Source organism: Geotrypetes seraphini, chromosome 2 (genome assembly GCF_902459505.1).
Source record: "Geotrypetes seraphini chromosome 2, aGeoSer1.1, whole genome shotgun sequence".
Lineage (NCBI taxonomy): Eukaryota > Metazoa > Chordata > Amphibia > Gymnophiona > Dermophiidae > Geotrypetes > Geotrypetes seraphini.
The window spans coordinates 83,489,097-83,508,335 of NC_047085.1; the positions used below are offsets into that span (position 1 = coordinate 83,489,097).

Sequence of the window (19,239 nt, forward strand, 5' to 3'; positions counted from 1 at the left end):
GAAGTGGAACTTTGGTGTGATAGTATGTGATGATCTAAGGGTGGTCAAATGGGTTGAAAAGGCAATGGTCAAAGCTAGAAGGATGCTAGGGTGCATAGGGAGAGGAATTGCAAGTAGGAAAAAGAAGGTATTGATTCCCCTATATAAGATTGCTGAGACCTCATTTAGACTATAAGAACATAAGAAACGCCTTCACCGGATCAGACCAAGGTCCATCCAGTCCGGTAATACGCACATGCGGCGGCCCATTTAGGTACTCCTTTTTAGAGACCCGGATTTACCGTATCCCTCAATATGATATGCAAGAAGGTGTGCATCCAACTTGCGCTTGAATCCCAGTGCAGTAGTCTCTGCCACAACCTCCTCCGGGAGTGCATTCCAAGTACCCACCACGCGCTGTGTGAAACAGAACTTCCTGACATTTGTCCTGAATCTGCTGCCACTCAGTTTCAGGCTATGACTATTGTGTACAATTCTGGAGACCACACCTTCAAAAATATATAAACAGGATGGAGCTGGTCCAGAGGAAGGCTACTAAAATGGTCGGTGGTCTGTCATAAGGCATACGAAGACAGGCTTAAAGATCTCAATCTGAATACTTTGGAGGACAGGCGGGAGAGGGGAGATATGATAAAGATGTTTAAATATCTATGTGGCATTAATACACATGAGGCGAGCCTCTTTCAATTGAAAAGAAACTTCAGAATGAGAGGGCATAGGATGAAGCTAAGAGGTGATAGGGTCAGGAGTAATCTAAAATGGACCCTTCTGGAATTTAATTCATTTTAAACCTAATCAAAATTGATGCATGGATTTCTGCACAGCGCCTAGCAATGCCTAAGTCAAAGTGCCCTGAAAAATAAGCATGATTAGGGGCATGGTAGATTTAGGCATCGCTAGGCATCCAAGTTAGGTAATATACTGGTACCTACCTCTAGAACACCTAGCGATGACTAGGTTCGCATAGGTGCCACTAGGCGTGATTATAAAGGACGCATAGCATTTGATTGGCAACCCTTGTGGACCGGCACCTAAAAGTTAGGCACCATTTATAGAATCTGGCCCTAGATGTAAATTAAGCAACATGCTGTGGTTAGAATTTCTGATTGTTAAAACATCCCTACAATTGAAATTCACTACCACATGCAGGTTGTTTATGATCAATAGGCCAAACAAATGTAAAGATTGTGGGCTGGGAAAAGCTGATTTGTGTGATCAAAAACAAAGTGGACAACCCATGACAGCCAATCAGGGTCTTCAGTCCCTCGCACTGCATCCCAAGATTCAGTGGGATGGGAAAGCCCCGGTCATTGCAGTACGCAGCCCTGTAGGCAGGTAGGAGGGAGCTTCTCTCCTGCCATTTGCTCTTCCAAAGGGGCGATGTGGGAGGGGGACCCAGGAATGTTGGGGGGTTGTGGGGGGTGGAGCTATCAGAGGAGATATGGGATATCAGGGGGATGTTGGGATGGGAGGGGGATGTCGGGATGGGAGGGAGAATGTGGGGGATATGGGGGATGTCAGGAGGTTGTTAGGGGGATGGGTTTAGGGCTTAGTGGCTCAACTGATCCTGGCAGGGGGAATCCCCATCAGCTGAGCCACCAGGAATCCCCCGAAACTGGCTCAGTTGATGGGGATTCCTTCTACCGCAATCAGACAAGGTAGTTGGTGGGTACGTCTACAAAACTTGCTTTTGTACGTTTTTCGTGTGGATGTTTTATTTTTGAAAATGGGAAAAAAAGGTAGATGTCCTAAGAACCAAAACTTATATCTTGCTCATTTTCAAAAATAAAAGATAGACATTTGGCAACTATAGTGATATTAGGCGCTGGTAGGTGTCTCTGGAGGTGCAATTCCAGCACTTTTGTTTAGGCACCGGTAAATGCTATAAATTTAATATTGTTTGCCATTTCAAACAGTGTTTCCCAGTTAACTTATGTGCCATTAGGGTTCTGTTTATGGAATTTCCCTATGTATGCAAATTCAAAGGAGCATCCTCATGGACCTAGCATGAGCTCAGGCCCCAAGCCACCTCCAAAGCTGAAGTACCTGTTCAATGGCTAGTAGGGTAGCTGAAGCCCCGTCAGTCGAAGAAATCTACTGCCCGAGTCACTCCCTTCCTTCTCTCACTGCCTCAAGAGCAAGGAAGTCAGCAGGATATCTACAGCCACTGACACTTGCACTCCCCAAGCACACCTTGTTTGTGCATGACCTGAGCATGCTTCGGGAGTACCGGCATTGGTGGCTGGAAGAACCCCTAAATTCCTCGCCCTTGAAGCAGCACAAGGAGGAATGAGGTAGTTTTGGCACAGGATTTCTTTGAGTGGTAGGGCTTGAACATCTCCACCTGCAAAGGTATAATACCTAATGTGGGGAGGAGGGAGAGGAAATTCATGGCTCTTGAGTCCCCAACTTAGCCAGCCCAATGGACTAAATATGCCCTGCCTTTATTTGCATGATTAATTGTGAGATTAAAATGTTTAATCATATAATTAGTCATGATTAAACATCATTTTAAATAAAATGCAGCCCTAGTTTGGACAAATTCTTGGAAGAAAAGGTAGATCTGGGGAAAGCCACTACTTATCCCAGAGGTTAAGTAGCATGAATCGCACAACCTTTTGGGATTCTTCCAGGTACTTGTGTCCTGGACTGGCCACTGTTGGAAGCAGGATACTGGGCTAGATGGACTCTTGATCTGACGCAATATGGCAATTCTTATGTTCTTATAAATGCACAACTTGTTTTTGACATGGAAGAGAATAGGAAGAAGTCGCTGACGGCCAAGGAAGGCAATGAACTCAAAGAAGAGCATATAGAATTAGCCAGCATTCATCTTTTAATATTAGTCTGTTAGTCTCCTCTATAGTATTTTATTTTCTCTTTATTTCCAAATTAGGTACTGGAGATACAATGAAGAAACACGAGTCATGGATCCTGGTTATCCAAAGTTAATAACAGTATGGAAAGGGATCCCAGAATCTCCTCAGGGAGCCTTTGTTGACAAAGAAAATGGTAAGAAATCCCTACTCTGATTTATTATTTTAATAATTATTTAACAGCTTTATGCTTTGCATTTTCATGCTCATTATATTGTTGTAAATGTAAAATAAATAATGCTATGACGAAGAATGTTTTCATAGGTTATTTCTGCATTAAAACTGAACAGTATGACTCAGTGTAACAAACAGTTATCACAAAAACAAAAACTGTGGATACAGATGTTCTGGAGATAATTTATTAAACACTGACATATAAAACCATGAAAATTCAATTAAAAAAGTACAATGATAAAAAATACTGTGATAAAAATCCAACCGGACCCTACACGGTCCGTGTTTCGGCAAACATGCCTTCCTCAGGGATCCAATGGTTTGCAAACTCACATATAAAGAATTGGACTGAAAACAGTCTATTGTCTTTAAACATGTGAGAAAAGAACACTGCAGACAAGCTGAAGTAGCAAAAAAAATGCACTGGACTGGAGGAAGGTCACGAGTGGTATTCCGCAGGGGTCAGTGCTTGAACCGCTGCTATTCAATGTATTTATAAATGATCTAGAAACTGGGAAGAAGAGTGAAGTAATAAAATTCGCAGATGACACAAAGCTATTTAATGGGGCTAGGACTAAAGAGATTTACAAAGGGACCTGAACAGTGGGCAACGAGATGGCAAATGAAGTTCAATGTAGAAAAATGTAAAGTCTTACACGTAGGAAACAGAAACCCGAGGTACAGCTACGTGATGGGAGGGCTGTTATTGAGTGAGAGTTCCCAAGAAAGGGACTTGGGGGTAATAGTGGACCTGACAATGAAGCCGTCGGCACAGTGCGCAGCGGCTGCTAAGAAAGCGAATAGAATGCTAGGAATAATCAAGAAGTGTATTACAAGCAGAACGAAAGAAGTTATCCTGCCGTTGTATCAGATGATGGTGCACCCGCATCTGGAGTACTGCGTCCAATATTGGTCGCCGTACCTAAAGAAGGATATGGCGATACTCGAGAGGGTTCAGAAGAGAGCGACACGTTTGGTAAAAGGTATGGAAAACCTTTCATACGCTGAAAGATTAGAGAGACTGGGGCTTTTTTCACTGGAGAAGCGGAGACTTAAAGGCGATATGATAGAGACTTACAAGATCACGATGGGCATAGAGAAAGTGGAGAGGGACAGATTCTTCAAACTTTCGACAACTACAAGAACGCGAGGGCATTCGGAAAAATTAAAAGGGGACAGATTCAGAACCAATGCTAGGAAGTTCTTCTTCACCCAAAGGGTGGTGGACAGCTGGAACGCACTTCCAGAGGGAGTGATAGGACAGGGTATGGTATTGGAGTTCAAGAAGGGATTGGACAATTTTCTGAAGGAAAAAGGGATAGAGGGGTATAGATAGAGGGCTACTATACATGTCCTGGACCTGATGGGCCGCCGCGTGAGCGGACTGCTGGGCATGATGGACCTCAGGTCTGACGCAGCAGACGCACGGCTTATGTTCTTATGTTTTGTTTTTGTTTTCATCGGTGGATTATTTTCACTGTGGATCATTGGGTCTCCCCATTTTTCTTTGTTGTGCTGCACAAACAGTGATCAGACATAAAAACATAGTAACATAGTAGATGACGGCAGATAAAGACCCGAATGGTCCATCCAGTCTGCCCAACCTGATTCAATTTAAATTTTTTTTTTTTTTTTTTTTTCTTCTTAGCTATTTCTGGGCTAGAATCCAAAGCTTTACCCGGTACTATGCTTTGGTTCCAACTGCCAAAATCTCTGTTAAGACTTACTCCAGCCCATCTACACCCTCCCAGCCATTGAAGCTCTCCCCTGCCCATCCTCCACCAAACGGCCATACACAGACACAGACCGAGCAAGTCTGCCCAGTAACTGGCCTTAGTTCAATATTTAATATTATTTTCTGATTCTAAATCTTCTGTGTTCATCCCACGTTTCTTTGAACTCAGTCACAGTTTTACTCTCCACCACCTCTCTCGGGAGCGCATTCCAGGCATCCACCACCCTCTCCGTAAAGTAGAATTTCCTAACATTGCCCCTGAATCTACCACCCCTCAACCTCAAATTATATCCTCTGGTTTTACCATTTTCCTTTCTCTGGAAAAGATTTTGTTCTACGTTAATACCCTTTAAGTATTTGAACATCTGAATCATATCTCCCCTGTCTCTCCTTTCCTCTAGGGTATACATATTCAGGGCTTCCAGTCTCTCCTCATACGTCTTCTGGCGCAAGCCTCCTATCATTTTCGTCGCCCTCCTCTGGACCGCCTCAAGTCTTCTTACGTCTTTCGCCAGATACGGTCTCCAAAACTGAACACAATACTCCAAGTGGGGCCTCACCAATGACCTGTACAGGGGCATCAACACCTTCTTCCTTCTACTGACTACGCCTCTCTTTATGCAGCCCAAAATCCTTTTGGCAGCAGCCACTGCCTTGTCACACTGTTTTTTCACCTTTAGATCTTCGGACACTATCACCCCAAGGTCCCTCTCCCCGTCCATGCATATCAGCTTCTCTCCTCCCAGCATATACGGTTCCTTCCTATTATTAATCCCCAAATGCATTACTCTGCATTTCTTTGAATTGAATTTTAGTTGCCAGGCATTAGACCATTCCTCTAACTTTTGCAGATCCTTTTTCATATTCTCCACTCCCTCTTCGGTGTCTACTCTGTTACAAATCTTGGTATCATCTGCAAAAAGGCACACTTTTCCTTCTAACCCTTCAGCAATGTCACTTACATACATATTGAACAGGATTGGCCCCAGCACCGAACCCTGAGGGACTCCACTAGTACCTTTCCTTCCTTCGAGCGACTTCCATTAACCACCACCCTCTGGCGTCTGTCCGACAGCCAGTTTCTGACCCAGTTCACCACTTTGGGTCCTAACTTCAGCCCTTCAAGTTTGTTCAACAGCCTCCTATGAGGAACTGTATCAAAGGCTTTGCTGAAATCCAAGTAAATTACATCTAGCATATGTCCTCGATCCAGCTCTCTGGTTACCCAATCAAAAAATTCAATCAGGTTCATTTGGCACGATTTACCTTTTGTAAAGCCATGTTGCCTCGGATCCTGTAACCCATTAGATTCAAGGAAATACACTATCCTTTCTTTCAGCAACACTTCCATTATTTTTCCAACAACTGAAGTGAGGCTCACCGGCCTGTAGTTTCCTGCTTCATCCCTGTGACCACTTTTATGAATAGGGACCACATCCGCTCTCCTCCAATCCCCAGGAATCACTCCCGTCTCCAGAGATTTGTTGAACAAGTCTTTAATAGGACTCGCCAGAACCTCTCTGAGCTCCCTTAGTATTCTGGGATGGATCCCGTCTGGTCCCATCGCTTTGTCCACCTTCAGTTTTTCAAGTTGCTCATAAACACCCTCCTCCGTGAACGGCGCAGAATCTACTCCATTTTCTCGTGTAACTTTGCCAGACAATCTCGGTCCTTCTCCAGGATTTTCTTCTGTGAACACAGAACAGAAGTATTTGTTTAGCACATTTGCTTTCTCCTCATCACTCTCCACATATTTGTTCCCAGCATCTTTTAGCCTAGCAATTCCATTTTTTATCTTCCTCCTTTCACTAATATATCTGAAAAAATGTTTATCTCCCTTTTTTACATTTTTAGCCATTTGTTCTTCCGTCTGTGCCTTCGCCAAACGTATCTCTCTCTTGGCTTCTTTCAGTTTCACCCTGTAGTCCTTTCTGCTCTCCTCTTCTTGGGTTTTTTTATATTTCATGAACGCAAACTCTTTCGCCTTTATTTTCTCAGCCACTAGGTTGGAGAACCATATCGGCTTCCTTTTTCTCTTGTTTTTATTGATTTTCTTCACATAAAGGTCCGTAGCCATTTTTATCGCTCCTTTCAGCTTAGACCACTGTCTTTCCACTTCTCTTATGTCCTCCCATCCTAACAGCTCTTTCTTCAGGTACTTTCCCATTGCATTAAAGTCCGTACGTTTGAAATCTAGGACTTTAAGTATCGTGCGGCCGCTCTCCACTTTAGCCGTTATATCAAACCAAACCGTTTGATGATCGCTACTACCCAGGTAAGCACCCACTCGAACATTAGAGATACTCTCTCCATTTGTGAGGACCAGATCCAATATCGCTTTTTCCCTTGTGGGTTCCGTCACCATTTGTCTGAGCAGAGCCTCTTGAAAGGCATCCACAATCTCCCTACTTCTTTCCGATTCCGCAGATGGAACATTCCAGTCCGCATCCGGCAGGTTGAAATCTCCCAACAGCAGAACCTCCTCTTTCCTTCCAAACTTTTGGATATCCACAATCAGATCCTTATCAATTTGCTGCGATTGAGTCGGAGGTCTGTAGACTACACCCACGTAGATAGAAGTTCCATCTTCTCTTTTCAGAGCAATCCATATCGCTTCTTCCTCTCCCCAGGTCCCTTGCATTTCGGTCGCTTGGATATTGATCTTTACATAGAGAGCTACTCCTCCACCTTTATGACCATCTCTGTCCTTCCTAAAAAGATTATATCCCGGTATGTTTGCATCCCATCCATGTGATTCACTGAACCATGTCTCTGTGATAGCAACAATATCTAGATCTGCCTCTAATATCAGGGCTTGCAGATCATGAACTTTGTTGCTTAGACTGCGAGCATTTGACATAAAAGGCAGCTTGGATTATATGGCCTATAAAAGTAAGGTACTGCTTAGAATAGAGCATCTTTATAATTCTCTGTGAATGTTGTCCAAGTTATGTTCTTTTACCGCGTATGACATAAAACATTGATACTGCTAGAGCTACCTTTTGGAAATGAAATAAGGGATAATAGATAGAGACTTGTATATCGCCTATTTGTAGTTACACAAACGCATTCAAAGCAGTTTACATACAGGTACTCAACATTTTCCCTATCTGTCCCAGTGGGCTCACAATCTATCTAATGTACTTGGGGCAGCAACTCTGAGGTTGTGGGTTTGATCCCAATGCCACTCCCTATGACCCTGGGCAAGCCATCTAACCCTCCATTTCCCCAGGTACCATAGTTAGATTGTGAGACAGTGAGGGAAAATACCTAGAGTACCTGATTTAAAAAAAAGTACACTGTCATGAATTTCTCCAAGATAGGGCAATATATCAAATGTCAATAAACATAAACATTAGGAGCCCAATAAAACAATTAAAAATTATCTGGGTGATCCCTAATGTTCTGTGTCAGATAACTTCATAGTGGTAGAAATACTGGTTAGTGCAGGAGGGGTGCCAAGTCCCTCCTACTGGACACCCCCATCCCCAACCCCCAAAGATCAATAGCAGGAGGGATGCCCACTCCCTCCTGCTGGAACCCTCCCCCCCCCCCGAATACCTAGACACTACCCAAGCCAACCCAGATCCCCACGTAACTTTTTCTTGTAGGCCAGCTGAAGGGATGCTTACTCCCTCCTGCCAGCTTGCCCGCCTCCACAGAATAGTGGGCCTTCCCCTTCCTGGTGAATCCTGGGATGCACTGTGGAGAGGCATAAGGCCCCTCCCTAGGGCAATTTAAATCCTGGACCTCCCTCCCAGTGCATTCTGGGATGCACTAGGAGTGGCCTAAGACTCCGATTGGCCAGATCTCTTAGGCCACCCTCCATATCTGAGTCATGAGTTATCTGGATAATTAAGCAGCTAAAGTTTGCTGTCCTAGCTTTATCTAGGCACTTGTCTATTTAACTAACCAACCCCCTTTTTACAAAAGCGCAGAAGAAGATTTAACGAAGGCCAGCTAGCTAAATTCTGTGCACTCTTCCGATGGTTATAGAGTTCCTATGAGTGTCAGAGCAGCACATAGCATTCAGCGCGCCAGCTGGTGCTAAAAACCTCTTCCGCGCTTTTGTAAAAGGCTAACCAGTGAAGTCCTTGTTCCTTCCTGACTTCACCCCTGGACTTCTCCACCACCACAGCCCATATTCAGTAGCAGTTTCTGGATAAATGATCTAGGGGCACTCATAAGAATATAAGGGGAAAGTTATCAATTCGGTCCACCATTAGCATGAGTTAACTGTTAACCCCAGTTATTAGTGACTAGGTCTCATTGCATTAAGTGGGACTTGTGCTAAAATAGCACAAGCTAGGGGGGATTCATCCAGCAGCGTTAGGCCATAAGGCACTTTTAATGCACATTATGAGAACTAATGCACACTAAATTCTAAAGCCCGTTTTATACCTATGGACTTTTAGGCCTTGATTCTTTAAAAAGCACCTGCTGTTAGGCACCTTTATTGGCACGTCTGGCCAATCTAGATGCCTAACTTAATTTTTTTAATTGGTCCTGTTAATTGAACAGTGCCATTAAAAAACAAATAAAAAATACATTTTCGGGTAGGCACCTAACTCGGCAGGTATCAAGTAGGCGTCTACCCTGCGGCACCTATCTGTGCCTACAGGAAAAGTAGGGGCGGACTTTGGGTGTAAATTGTGTTAAACTCCAGTATTTTAGGCCAAGAAAACTATGACCTAATATACGGGTGCTTATGTCTTTGACGACTTCTGGCACTTCGTTCAATTTAGGCACTGCTAGGCGCAATTCTATAAATAGTACCTAACTTTGAATGACATGTGGTATGAGGTGCCATTTCTCTAGGTACCTACTGATTTAGGCACTGTTTATAGAATGAAGCCCTTAGACCTGGATTCTCTAAACAGTGCTATTGTTAGCAGCTGACTTAAAAGCAGCAGCCGATCGCGTGTCAATCATGCGACAACGCCATTTAAAGAATTGCACCTCCAGCAAAGGTAGGTGCTGGAAATGTAGGCCAGGATTTTCAAGGCCTAACTTTTTGGGGCCTACCTTTGATGTGAATTGCGCCTCCGGAGGAATGTACTGATGCCTAACACCACTCCTGGCATTAGCCACACCTACAGTGGTGTTAGACGCTGATAGGCATCTGCAGAGGTGTGATTGAATTGCTGTATTTTTTTAGGTGCCAGTAGGCACTTGAAATTTCTTTTAAGCACCATTTTAAATGACATTTTGGACTTAACTTAGGTGCCAGTAGGGCGCCTACTGGCACCTAGGTTAAGGCACTGTTTAGAGAATATTGGCCTTAGGGCTCCTTTTACAAAGGTGCGCTAAGCGTTTTAGCCCACGCTAAATATTAACGCACACCAAATACGTGCTAAACGCTAACAAATGCATGTTAGTTTATGGATGCTTTAATGGTTAGTGCATGCGCATATATTTGGCACGTGCTAAAACGCATAGCACACCTTAGTAAAACAAGGGGGTTAGTGTTTAATGGGCACTAATTCCCTTAACATACATTAAAGTGCACTGAACTCTAATACTGCTTGACGAATTCCCCTGACCCCACCCCTGTTTGTGGTAAAATAGTATGTCTTAACGGTAGTCCACATTGGTCATTCCCCCCTTATTCAGCCTTCCTGTTTAATCTGTTTTAAATATTGGACCTTTAGAGACTAAAGCCCTCTTTTAAAAGGCGCGCTAAGCGTTGTAGTGCGGATTTAGCGCGCACTAAATCAACGCATGCGCTAACCGCTAACGTGTCCATAGGATAACATGCATGCGTTAGCGTTTAGCACATGTTTAGCGCGCCTTTGTAAAAGAGGGGGGAGGGGGTAAGCGTCTACAAGGTGTCCGAGATCCTAGTAGAGGGGGAGTTTAAGCAAGAGATGCCGTGATTATCTAACCTCTCTAGTAAATTCAAAATAGACAAGCACCCTCACAAGATATGCTGGCCCAGTCTGATTAAGATGTTTATTTAGCAGATTCAGAATATGAAACAGGATCCTGTTGACAGTGGGAAACCAGTGAAGCCCATACAGCAGAGACGAGAAATGATCTCTGCTGGGATTGTCCATAAACAACCTGGCTGCAGGTTACAGCTGTTTAATAAAATCTGCGAGCCCCAGTATGATATATTGCAGAAACCTATGCAGTTCATTATTCATGAAAGAATATGGTTGGCGTACTACTTCTTCTCTAGAAGAGACCTGAGCTCAGAGCAATGCCCTGTGCATCAGAGCTGAAATTTTAGCTGATATGGTTATCTGTGAACCTCACTTCACATCTAAGCAGATAACTACATTTTTAGTACGATAAATATATATATATAGTAAGATTATTTTTCACAGTAGTTTCTCTACAAAATCTTTAATCTAGTTGGATTTAATCATAGTTATGCCAACCAACAATAGTCTCCCATCAATTCAGGTACAACATTTCCACCCTCTTATTTCCATTCAAGTGGGTAGGATCTAGATATTATCAGCATACAACTAACATATCACGTCAATGCTCTGGATGAGTTTTGTGAGGGGCACCAACATATTATTAAATAGGACCAGCAAGAAGACTGAGCCCTGATATACCCACTGATACAAAAGATAAGAAGCAAAACATTGATGTTGATGAGATAATAACATAGTGACATAACATAGTAAATGACAACAGATAAAGACCAGAATGGTCCATCCAGTCTGTCCATAACTTATACTCATTAAAAAATACAGTTTCCAGTTTGTTAAAAAATTATTATTATTTTTAGCATTTATATACCACTTAGGGGTCCTTTTACACAGGTATGGTAGCGGTTTAACGCGCAGAATACCGCACATTAAACCGCCTGCCGCGCTAGTACCTAATGCCTCCATTGATGAGCCGTTAGGATTTTAGGCTGCCGCGGGGGTTAGCGCGTGATGAAATGTCCGACGCGCTAACCCCCGTAACGCGCCTTGATAAAAGGAGCCCTTAGTCTAAGGCCCTCTTTTACAAAAGTGCACTAAGCGTTTTAGCGCGTGTTTAGCGCACGCTAAATCAACGCATGCACTAATGTGTCTGTAGGATAACATGCACACATTAGCGTTTATATTTAGCATGCACTAAAAAGCATAGCTCACCTTTGTAAAAGAGGGGGTAAGTGGTTTACTTTCAGATACTCAAGTAATTTTCCCTATCTGTCCCGGTGGGCTCAAACTCTATCTAATGTAGCTGGGGCAATGGGGAATTAAGTGACTTGCCCAGGGTCACAAGGAGCAGTGTGGGATTTGAACCCACAACCTCAGTGTGCTGAGGCTATAGCTTTAATATTATTATTATTATTATTTATGTATTTGAATTTTCACATCAATTCACAAGAATAATCTTGTTCCATGCAACACAGGGAAGGAAACAATTTTTACCAATTAACCAAAAAAGTATCAAAATACAGAGATGTAGCTTATCCCTTTCTTAGACCACAATTATGGGTCCCTTATAATGGAGATAATTTAAAGTAATAATAAATTCAAAGGAAAAGGCTTAGTGTGAAACGGTTACTATCTAGCTAATAGTCCATTCCTTAATCAGTCCTTAATGATCTTTTTGACTTTCAGAAACTCCCTCAAGTGGTCTGGAGAAAAAAAAGTATACTTAATTCCCAAATACCTCACCAAACATTTGCAGGGATAAGTTAAGAAAAACATAGCCCTCAATTTAAGAGTCTCTTTACCTAAGGAAAAGAAATCTTTTCTTCGCTCTTGAGTAACTTTGGAATATCTGGGTACATCCAAATCCGTTGTTCTCCAAATAATTTTTGAGAATTCTTAAAGTATAGTCTTAGAATCATATTTAAGTCTTGCTCAAAAACAAAAGATATTAGAAGAGTAGCTCTTTCAGTATCTGCATTCAAAGTTTGTTCCAAAAGAGCAGTCACATTCCCAAAATCAATCTGGTTCTCTCCTTCAGTCTGTTTCTCCATCTCTTTTTGAGGCATCTTTTTATTCAGAAAGTATTAAATCTTGTTTACTGGAGGAATATTGTCAGAGCAAATTTTCAATTAAGTATCTTTTTAGGAAATCTATAGGTGAAGTTCCAGGGGAAAATGGAAAAGTCAAGATGTGAAAATTTAATCTCCGATTATAGTTTTCAATTTGTTTTAATTTTCTATATGTATAAAGGAATTATCTTTAATAGTTGCATTTTTAAAAGTTTGCAACTGCTTTATATCGTCCTGCATTTGTTTAGTTTGGCTTGAGAAATCCAATTTCACTGAGTCAACAGTTTTAGTAAGATTGTCAAGCTTGGTATTAATATTTATTACCTCCTCAGTTGTTTTACCCATCGAGGTCTCCAGCTGTTGAAGAAGTGACCAATTGTCTTCCAAGGACGCCTCCATGGGAGAGGGGTAAATTCCCTCTCTCTCTATTGGTGTTGAAATCTTCAGCTGCCCTGCCATTACTGGCTCAGCGCCCTCGCCAGGAAGCCCCATATATTCCCTTCCGGGATCGTAGTCCTCCTGCAACTGAGCCCCGGCAGAGGATGGACATGCAGGGTTGGATGGAGCTGGAGGGGATAAAGATGTTTCAAGTTCCATTAGGGGAAAAGGTTCTCCCACATCTTCCCCCGAAGCCAGGTCACTTCCTCCAGCATGTTGAGCAACCGAAGGCAAAACCGCGAAGAAGTGGTCAACGGTTTGCTGGATGAACAGCCCTTCTCACCCCCTTCCTTTTTGAATGCGGCATAGCGAAAGAACTACAAAAAGATAAATAACTCCAATGGAACGCGTCAGCTATCGTCGGTTCAACCACAGCTTCTCACTAGCTATTCTCACACCACCGCCATAAGGGGGCTATAGCTTTAACCACTGTGCCACAGTAGCTCTAATCACTTGTTGGGTTACCCACCAAGCCAATGTCCTTAAGCATACTAATAAAAACATAGGGGTCAAGAGTGTCAAAATCTGCAGAGAGGTTGCAGTTAGGTGCCAGAATTTACCCCAGCCTTTGAAATGGCATAAGTGCTCACTCACGCCTAAGGTAAGGCGTGAAACTGCACACTTACATTATTATTCTATAATGGCAGTCCTGCAAGTTTCAAGTTTATTTACAATGTCTTATACCGCCTAATCGGCCTTCTAGGCAGTGTACAAAATCATAAAAGCATACAAGTTCCCAGAGACAGAGAAACGTTAAAACTAGAGGACATAATTTGAGATTGTGGAGTGGCAGACTTAGGAGTAACATCAGGAAATACTTTTTTCACAGAGAGAGTAGTGCAGTGGTCTCCAACCTTTCTCAGTGTGAATATAAGAAAGCTCTGAAGGCCACCAAAAGATGTCAAGCTTACACATTCTACTAATTTTGTAAACCATTTTGACCTGCTTTCTCAGACTGGGTATTAAACATTAAAAACAAATACTAATATTGATTATACAACACTTCAAGGATATAGTTTAAAAACTCACTTTATTTTGAATTGTCAGCATTAAAAAATTCCATAATAGATACCTGAGAAAAGTGTTTAAGGCTTGTGCAGATGAGGACAGAGCTTGCAGGAATGGGGCAGGGACAGGACAGGGATGGATACCCCCTTAATGACACTAATTAGCAGTTATGTGCAAACATGCACTAAACGCTAACGCGTACATGTTGTCCTATAGATGCATTAGCTGTTAGCACACGTGTTGATTTCGCGCGCACTAAACGTGTGCTAAAACGCTTAGCACACCTTAGTAAAAGTGGGCCATAAAGTTAGACTCATAAATATGGATTTACACTAGTATTCTGTATTGGCAACTCTGCAGCCAATTACTAATATAACATTTGTGTTTAGTTTGCATCATCCCAAAGACTAACTTTAGGAGATCCATAGAGAATTGCTCCATAGGTCCCTGTTTTATCTTTATAATATAGTCCCAAAATTGTTTCTATACCTTACCAGTCTGTTATAAAAATTAGCTTTCACTTGTATGCCGATAAAGATATAGAAGAGAATGATTTATCCACAAATAAGAATAGTTTCAAGTTTATTATGGTTTGATATACTGCTTTAGTACCAATATAAAACAATTTTAAAACAAGGCTGCATTTATCGGCAGACTTCTGATCCCATACAAAACCTTGCGTACATCTTCTTACAGTTCCATCTGTTCGTCAGTTATTAACCTAAACGGGCATCATTTGTAATGGGTATAGAACCTTTGAAGCTGGAATCCTTAGAAAATTCTTCTAGAAATAATAACCTCAGATTAATTAACTTTCCGAGGATTGCAACAATATCACCGAGAGACATAGTGAAACGATACATGATGGAAATATTGGAAATTTCTGAAGATATGTTGCCACCTCTTACGCAGGCTTATTATCTACCTATTAAAAGAGAGGAACAGCAGCGTTTACAAGAAAAGGACCAGCAACCGTTAGATGTTACCGCAATATTGGAGCGTTCTGATATAGAAATGGTTTCTCCAGCGACACTGTTGATTACAGTAGCCTTAGCACCAGATAAAAACTGGTTGCTTAGGCTTTTCTTCAAAAATAGACTTAAGAAATTTATGGGACTTAAAATATTGATTTTTCCAGATCTGGCTCGAGAAACACAAAAAAGGAGACGTGAATTTCTTCTCTTAAAACCAGGGGTTATAGCTTTGGGGGCGACTTTTTATCTTCGACACCCTTGTAAATGTGTTATACAATATAGTATGAAAAAATATGTTTTCTTTGATCCAAGCCAGTTGACAACATTTTTGTCTACAGCACCTCAGGTTTAAGGGGGAATAAGAGGATAATTGATTTTTGTTGACCTGTCTCTGCCTAAAGGGCCTATTTTCTTTTATATAACAACTTAGTTTGTTTAAATTACTTTAATCATCCGCTTTCCATGACTTGGATCCATATAGTGGACTAGAGTTGAAGTTAAGCTATAATGATTTTTCTTGTAAAAAGTCTGGGAGTAGAAATGTTTATATTAGTACTTTATTGGCTTACCTTTATTTTTCTGTACAAGTGATACTTGAATTGTAAATTGAAAATATAAATAAAAAAAAAAAAAAAAAAGAAAACATTACCATTTTGACCAGTGCTACCCTAACATACAAGAAGGACATTCTTTTATGTGATCTATTTTGTCTCATGCATGTCCTTACACATACTGAAGAAACTTTTGCTTAGATATACTCCTACATATTTCAGACTACTCTGAACCCATCCTAGCAGGAAATTTACCATAGTCCCGTCCTGCTGGCATCCCCTATTACCAAGGCTTTTGATTTCAAATAATGCATTTTCTATTCTACTCCAAGATTTTATATACCACCCAGTACCCGAAGTTTAAGAGCAGTTCACACTCAAAGGAAACATTAGCTTAATAATATGCTCTACAAATAACCACAAAATAAAACAACCCAAAATAAACATAATAAATCTTGAATCCAAAAAACTACCAAAATTCTCTGTAGTCTGCACTACCCTCGGGTGCCTTATGAATAAAAGCATGGCGTTCACATACAATTTAGATGGTGATATTCCAAGTTGCCTTCCCATTCCTTCATCTGCCTAACCTTTATGGCCAGTAACTCCAAATATGGTATAATAGTGGTGATAGTGGACAATCCTGCCTTTCTCCTCCCTCCAGCTTGTACTCTGTAAAGGTTCTATTAATCATAATGTTTTATGTTTATTCAAATTTGTTATACCGTTGAATCTTAGGGCTCCTTTTACTAAGGTGTGCTATGCTTTTTAGCACGTGCTAACCATGCGCTAAACACTTACGCATGCATTATAGTCTATGGGTTCTCAGCAGTTAACATTTTCCCTAATATGCACCATGGGATTATTGTACAATAATTTTGTCTAATTCAAAAATCTACTCTGTTTGTCTGTAAACTGCTGTTCTCCACAAGTTGTGAAAAGCAGTATAGTAAGTTAAATTTATATCACTGGGTTCAATAAATGATAATGGGCAATATTAAAATATGATACATTCACCATTTATATAACTGATTTTTTTTTTTCTAGGTTTCACTTATTTCTATAAAGGAAAAGAATACTGGAAATTCCACAATCAGAAACTCATAGTAGAACCTGGTTATCCCAGATCCATCCTAAAGGATTTCATGGGGTGTGATGGATCAATTGATAGAGATAAAGACCGACACAGCCCTCAGGACGATGTGGACATTGTCATCAAACTGGACAACACAGCCAGCACTGTAAAAGCCATAGCTATTGTCATACCTTGCATTTTGGCCTTGTGTCTCCTTGTCTTGGTTTGCACTGTGTTTCAATTCAAGAGGAAAGGAACGCCTCGCCACATACTGTACTGCAAACGCTCTATGCAAGAGTGGGTGTGATGTAGGGGCTCCTTTTTGCAAGCAGTTTGTGGTAACTTAAGATTCAGCATGAGAGCTGTTATGCTGTTTCCTAGCTAGGAGCAGGCATCTGTCAGCCTGAATCAGGGCCGATTTTTAAACCCAGGGGGGTTGCCTGTCCTGCGCATGAGTGGAGATTCACTCAACTAGGAAACTTCTATGATACACAGTATCTGACGTTTCTTCGGTCCTTTGTCTTTCTTTGTTATATCGATTCTCGGCCTTTCTTCTGCACGCTCAATGCCCAGTTAACTTTCAGTATTTTATGAAGAAGATGAAGCAAATATTCAAGAAATCTCCCATGATAATACTGTTATTTTCTCTAAAATAACAAAGTACATTTCTTTTAGATTTTTTTTTTGTCATTAAGATTAAAATATAAAGCATAAACATTGAAACAATCCGTTATAAAACGTTCAGGAAAGTGTGACAACCCAAAACAGCTTTGTCTCCAAAGAGGATTGCTTTCTGTCTGCTGAGGATGAACTCCTATGCATTATTTTGTAAAAGTGGGAGACTGGATAAAACACACAGGACCTTAGACTGTTTGGACAGCCATTATCCAAGAAAAAGGGGCCAAAATACCTGCAATATAGTAATAGCCTTAATGATATATCCAGTTTCTGTTTTATACAATTGCTCTGAGCTATGTCCTCAGTGTTAACACATTTATAGTCATTAATACATTGAAAATCAAACTGTTTTTTTTTTGTTGTTTTCTTTGTTTTCACTGATCATTGTTTTTCAAGCTGTACTAGGCTTCCTGCCCCCTGCCTTTTGAAGGTCTGTCAGAAACACTTATCTGAAAACTTAGCAAGAAACAGTATGCTTCTGAAATGGATTGCAATGAGCCTCAATAAAGTGATGGTCATGTTGCGAAGGAAATTGACAATAGTATTACTATACTGTATATTGGTGTAACCCTTTGAGAACTATAGTATCAAATTTCAATCTGAAAGACGCTTAGCTTTCTTGTCACTAAATTACAGGCTTGTGCAGATAGAGTTAAAAGGAAGTCGAAAATCTCTTTTCAAAAGTGGAATTCATCCAACAGTTATAGTAAAGATTTTTTTTTTCCTTTAAATTATTAGCCCCAACAAGCAAATAGGAAGAGTGATATATGTTAGTTAACCGTTATGAAAAATGGAAACACAATAAAGATATTTCCACAACTCTCATTGCTGGAAGGGTGATATTTATAACTTACAAATTATAAGATAGGTTGTTCCCCTTGAAATTGTTTAAATGTTCTGCTTTGTACTCTGTTGCATGATCATTCTGTGTGCCTTGGTCCATGAATGTCATATGTACAGGCAGGGTTTCAGTTCCAAAGGTAAGTGAGCATAGCCGCTAAATAGTTCATCTTCTGCATAGTTCTCAAAGGGTTAGTTAGACCTCTGGCATTTAGCAGTATATTAATTCATCAACGAGGCCAAGGGATCACCAAAGCATTTCCTATGTGTAATGTGTGCTAAAAACAGTATTGTCATATTCATGTGACCTGCAGGCAGGTTTTTATCAATAGATTTTTTTTTTTTTCTGTGAGAAAAGTCAGCAACTGACAGACCTCTTTATTGATTTTTTTGGGAGCTGCATCTTGCAGCAAAAGGCTTTATAGTCACTATGCTGTGAACTTATTAAAGATAGTCAAAATGAGTCGAAATACTTAGCTTCATTGGAAAGCAAGTATCTGGAGACATGGGGGATAACTATGGAAACAATGAACAGCTTGCCTTGAACTTAATTACTGACCTGTTGACTGTCATTACTGAGTCAAATATTATGAAGAAATGTAAAGTTACTCAAAGAATGCCATTCTGATCTTGCCCTTTGACCTTTAACTTGCAATTTCGTGTTAAATTAAGGATATTAGTATTGTTGATTTTTTTTTAGATTGCTTTGCGCTTAATTAATTTCTGAAGATTGGAAAAACAATGAGCTGACTCGTAGGAACTAAATAACAGCATCAAAAAATGTCATATTTATAGTGCATTAACAATTATATATTTTTCATACCAAACAAATGTCCAGTCTGAAAGAAAACGCAAAATGAAATTGTGTTAATTTCCAACACAGTTTTGAATATGCAGCTAATTATTTCTGCTTCCACTGTTACCAATCACAAAGCTACA

General features: G+C 40.8%; 1 protein-coding gene across 1 annotated transcript in view; it reads left to right on the top strand.

Moving 5' to 3' along the window:
* MMP16 (matrix metallopeptidase 16) overlaps positions 1-18,285 on the top strand; it is a 734,678-nt gene extending 716,393 nt beyond the window's left edge. Inside the window, exons 9-10 of the mRNA XM_033933350.1 lie at positions 2,897-3,012; positions 16,755-18,285. Of these exons, the coding sequence (XP_033789241.1) occupies positions 2,897-3,012; positions 16,755-17,089 (451 nt within the window). The 3' untranslated portion in view covers positions 17,090-18,285. The remainder of the gene's footprint in view (positions 1-2,896; positions 3,013-16,754) is intronic.
* Positions 18,286-19,239: the final 954 nt, after the last annotated feature.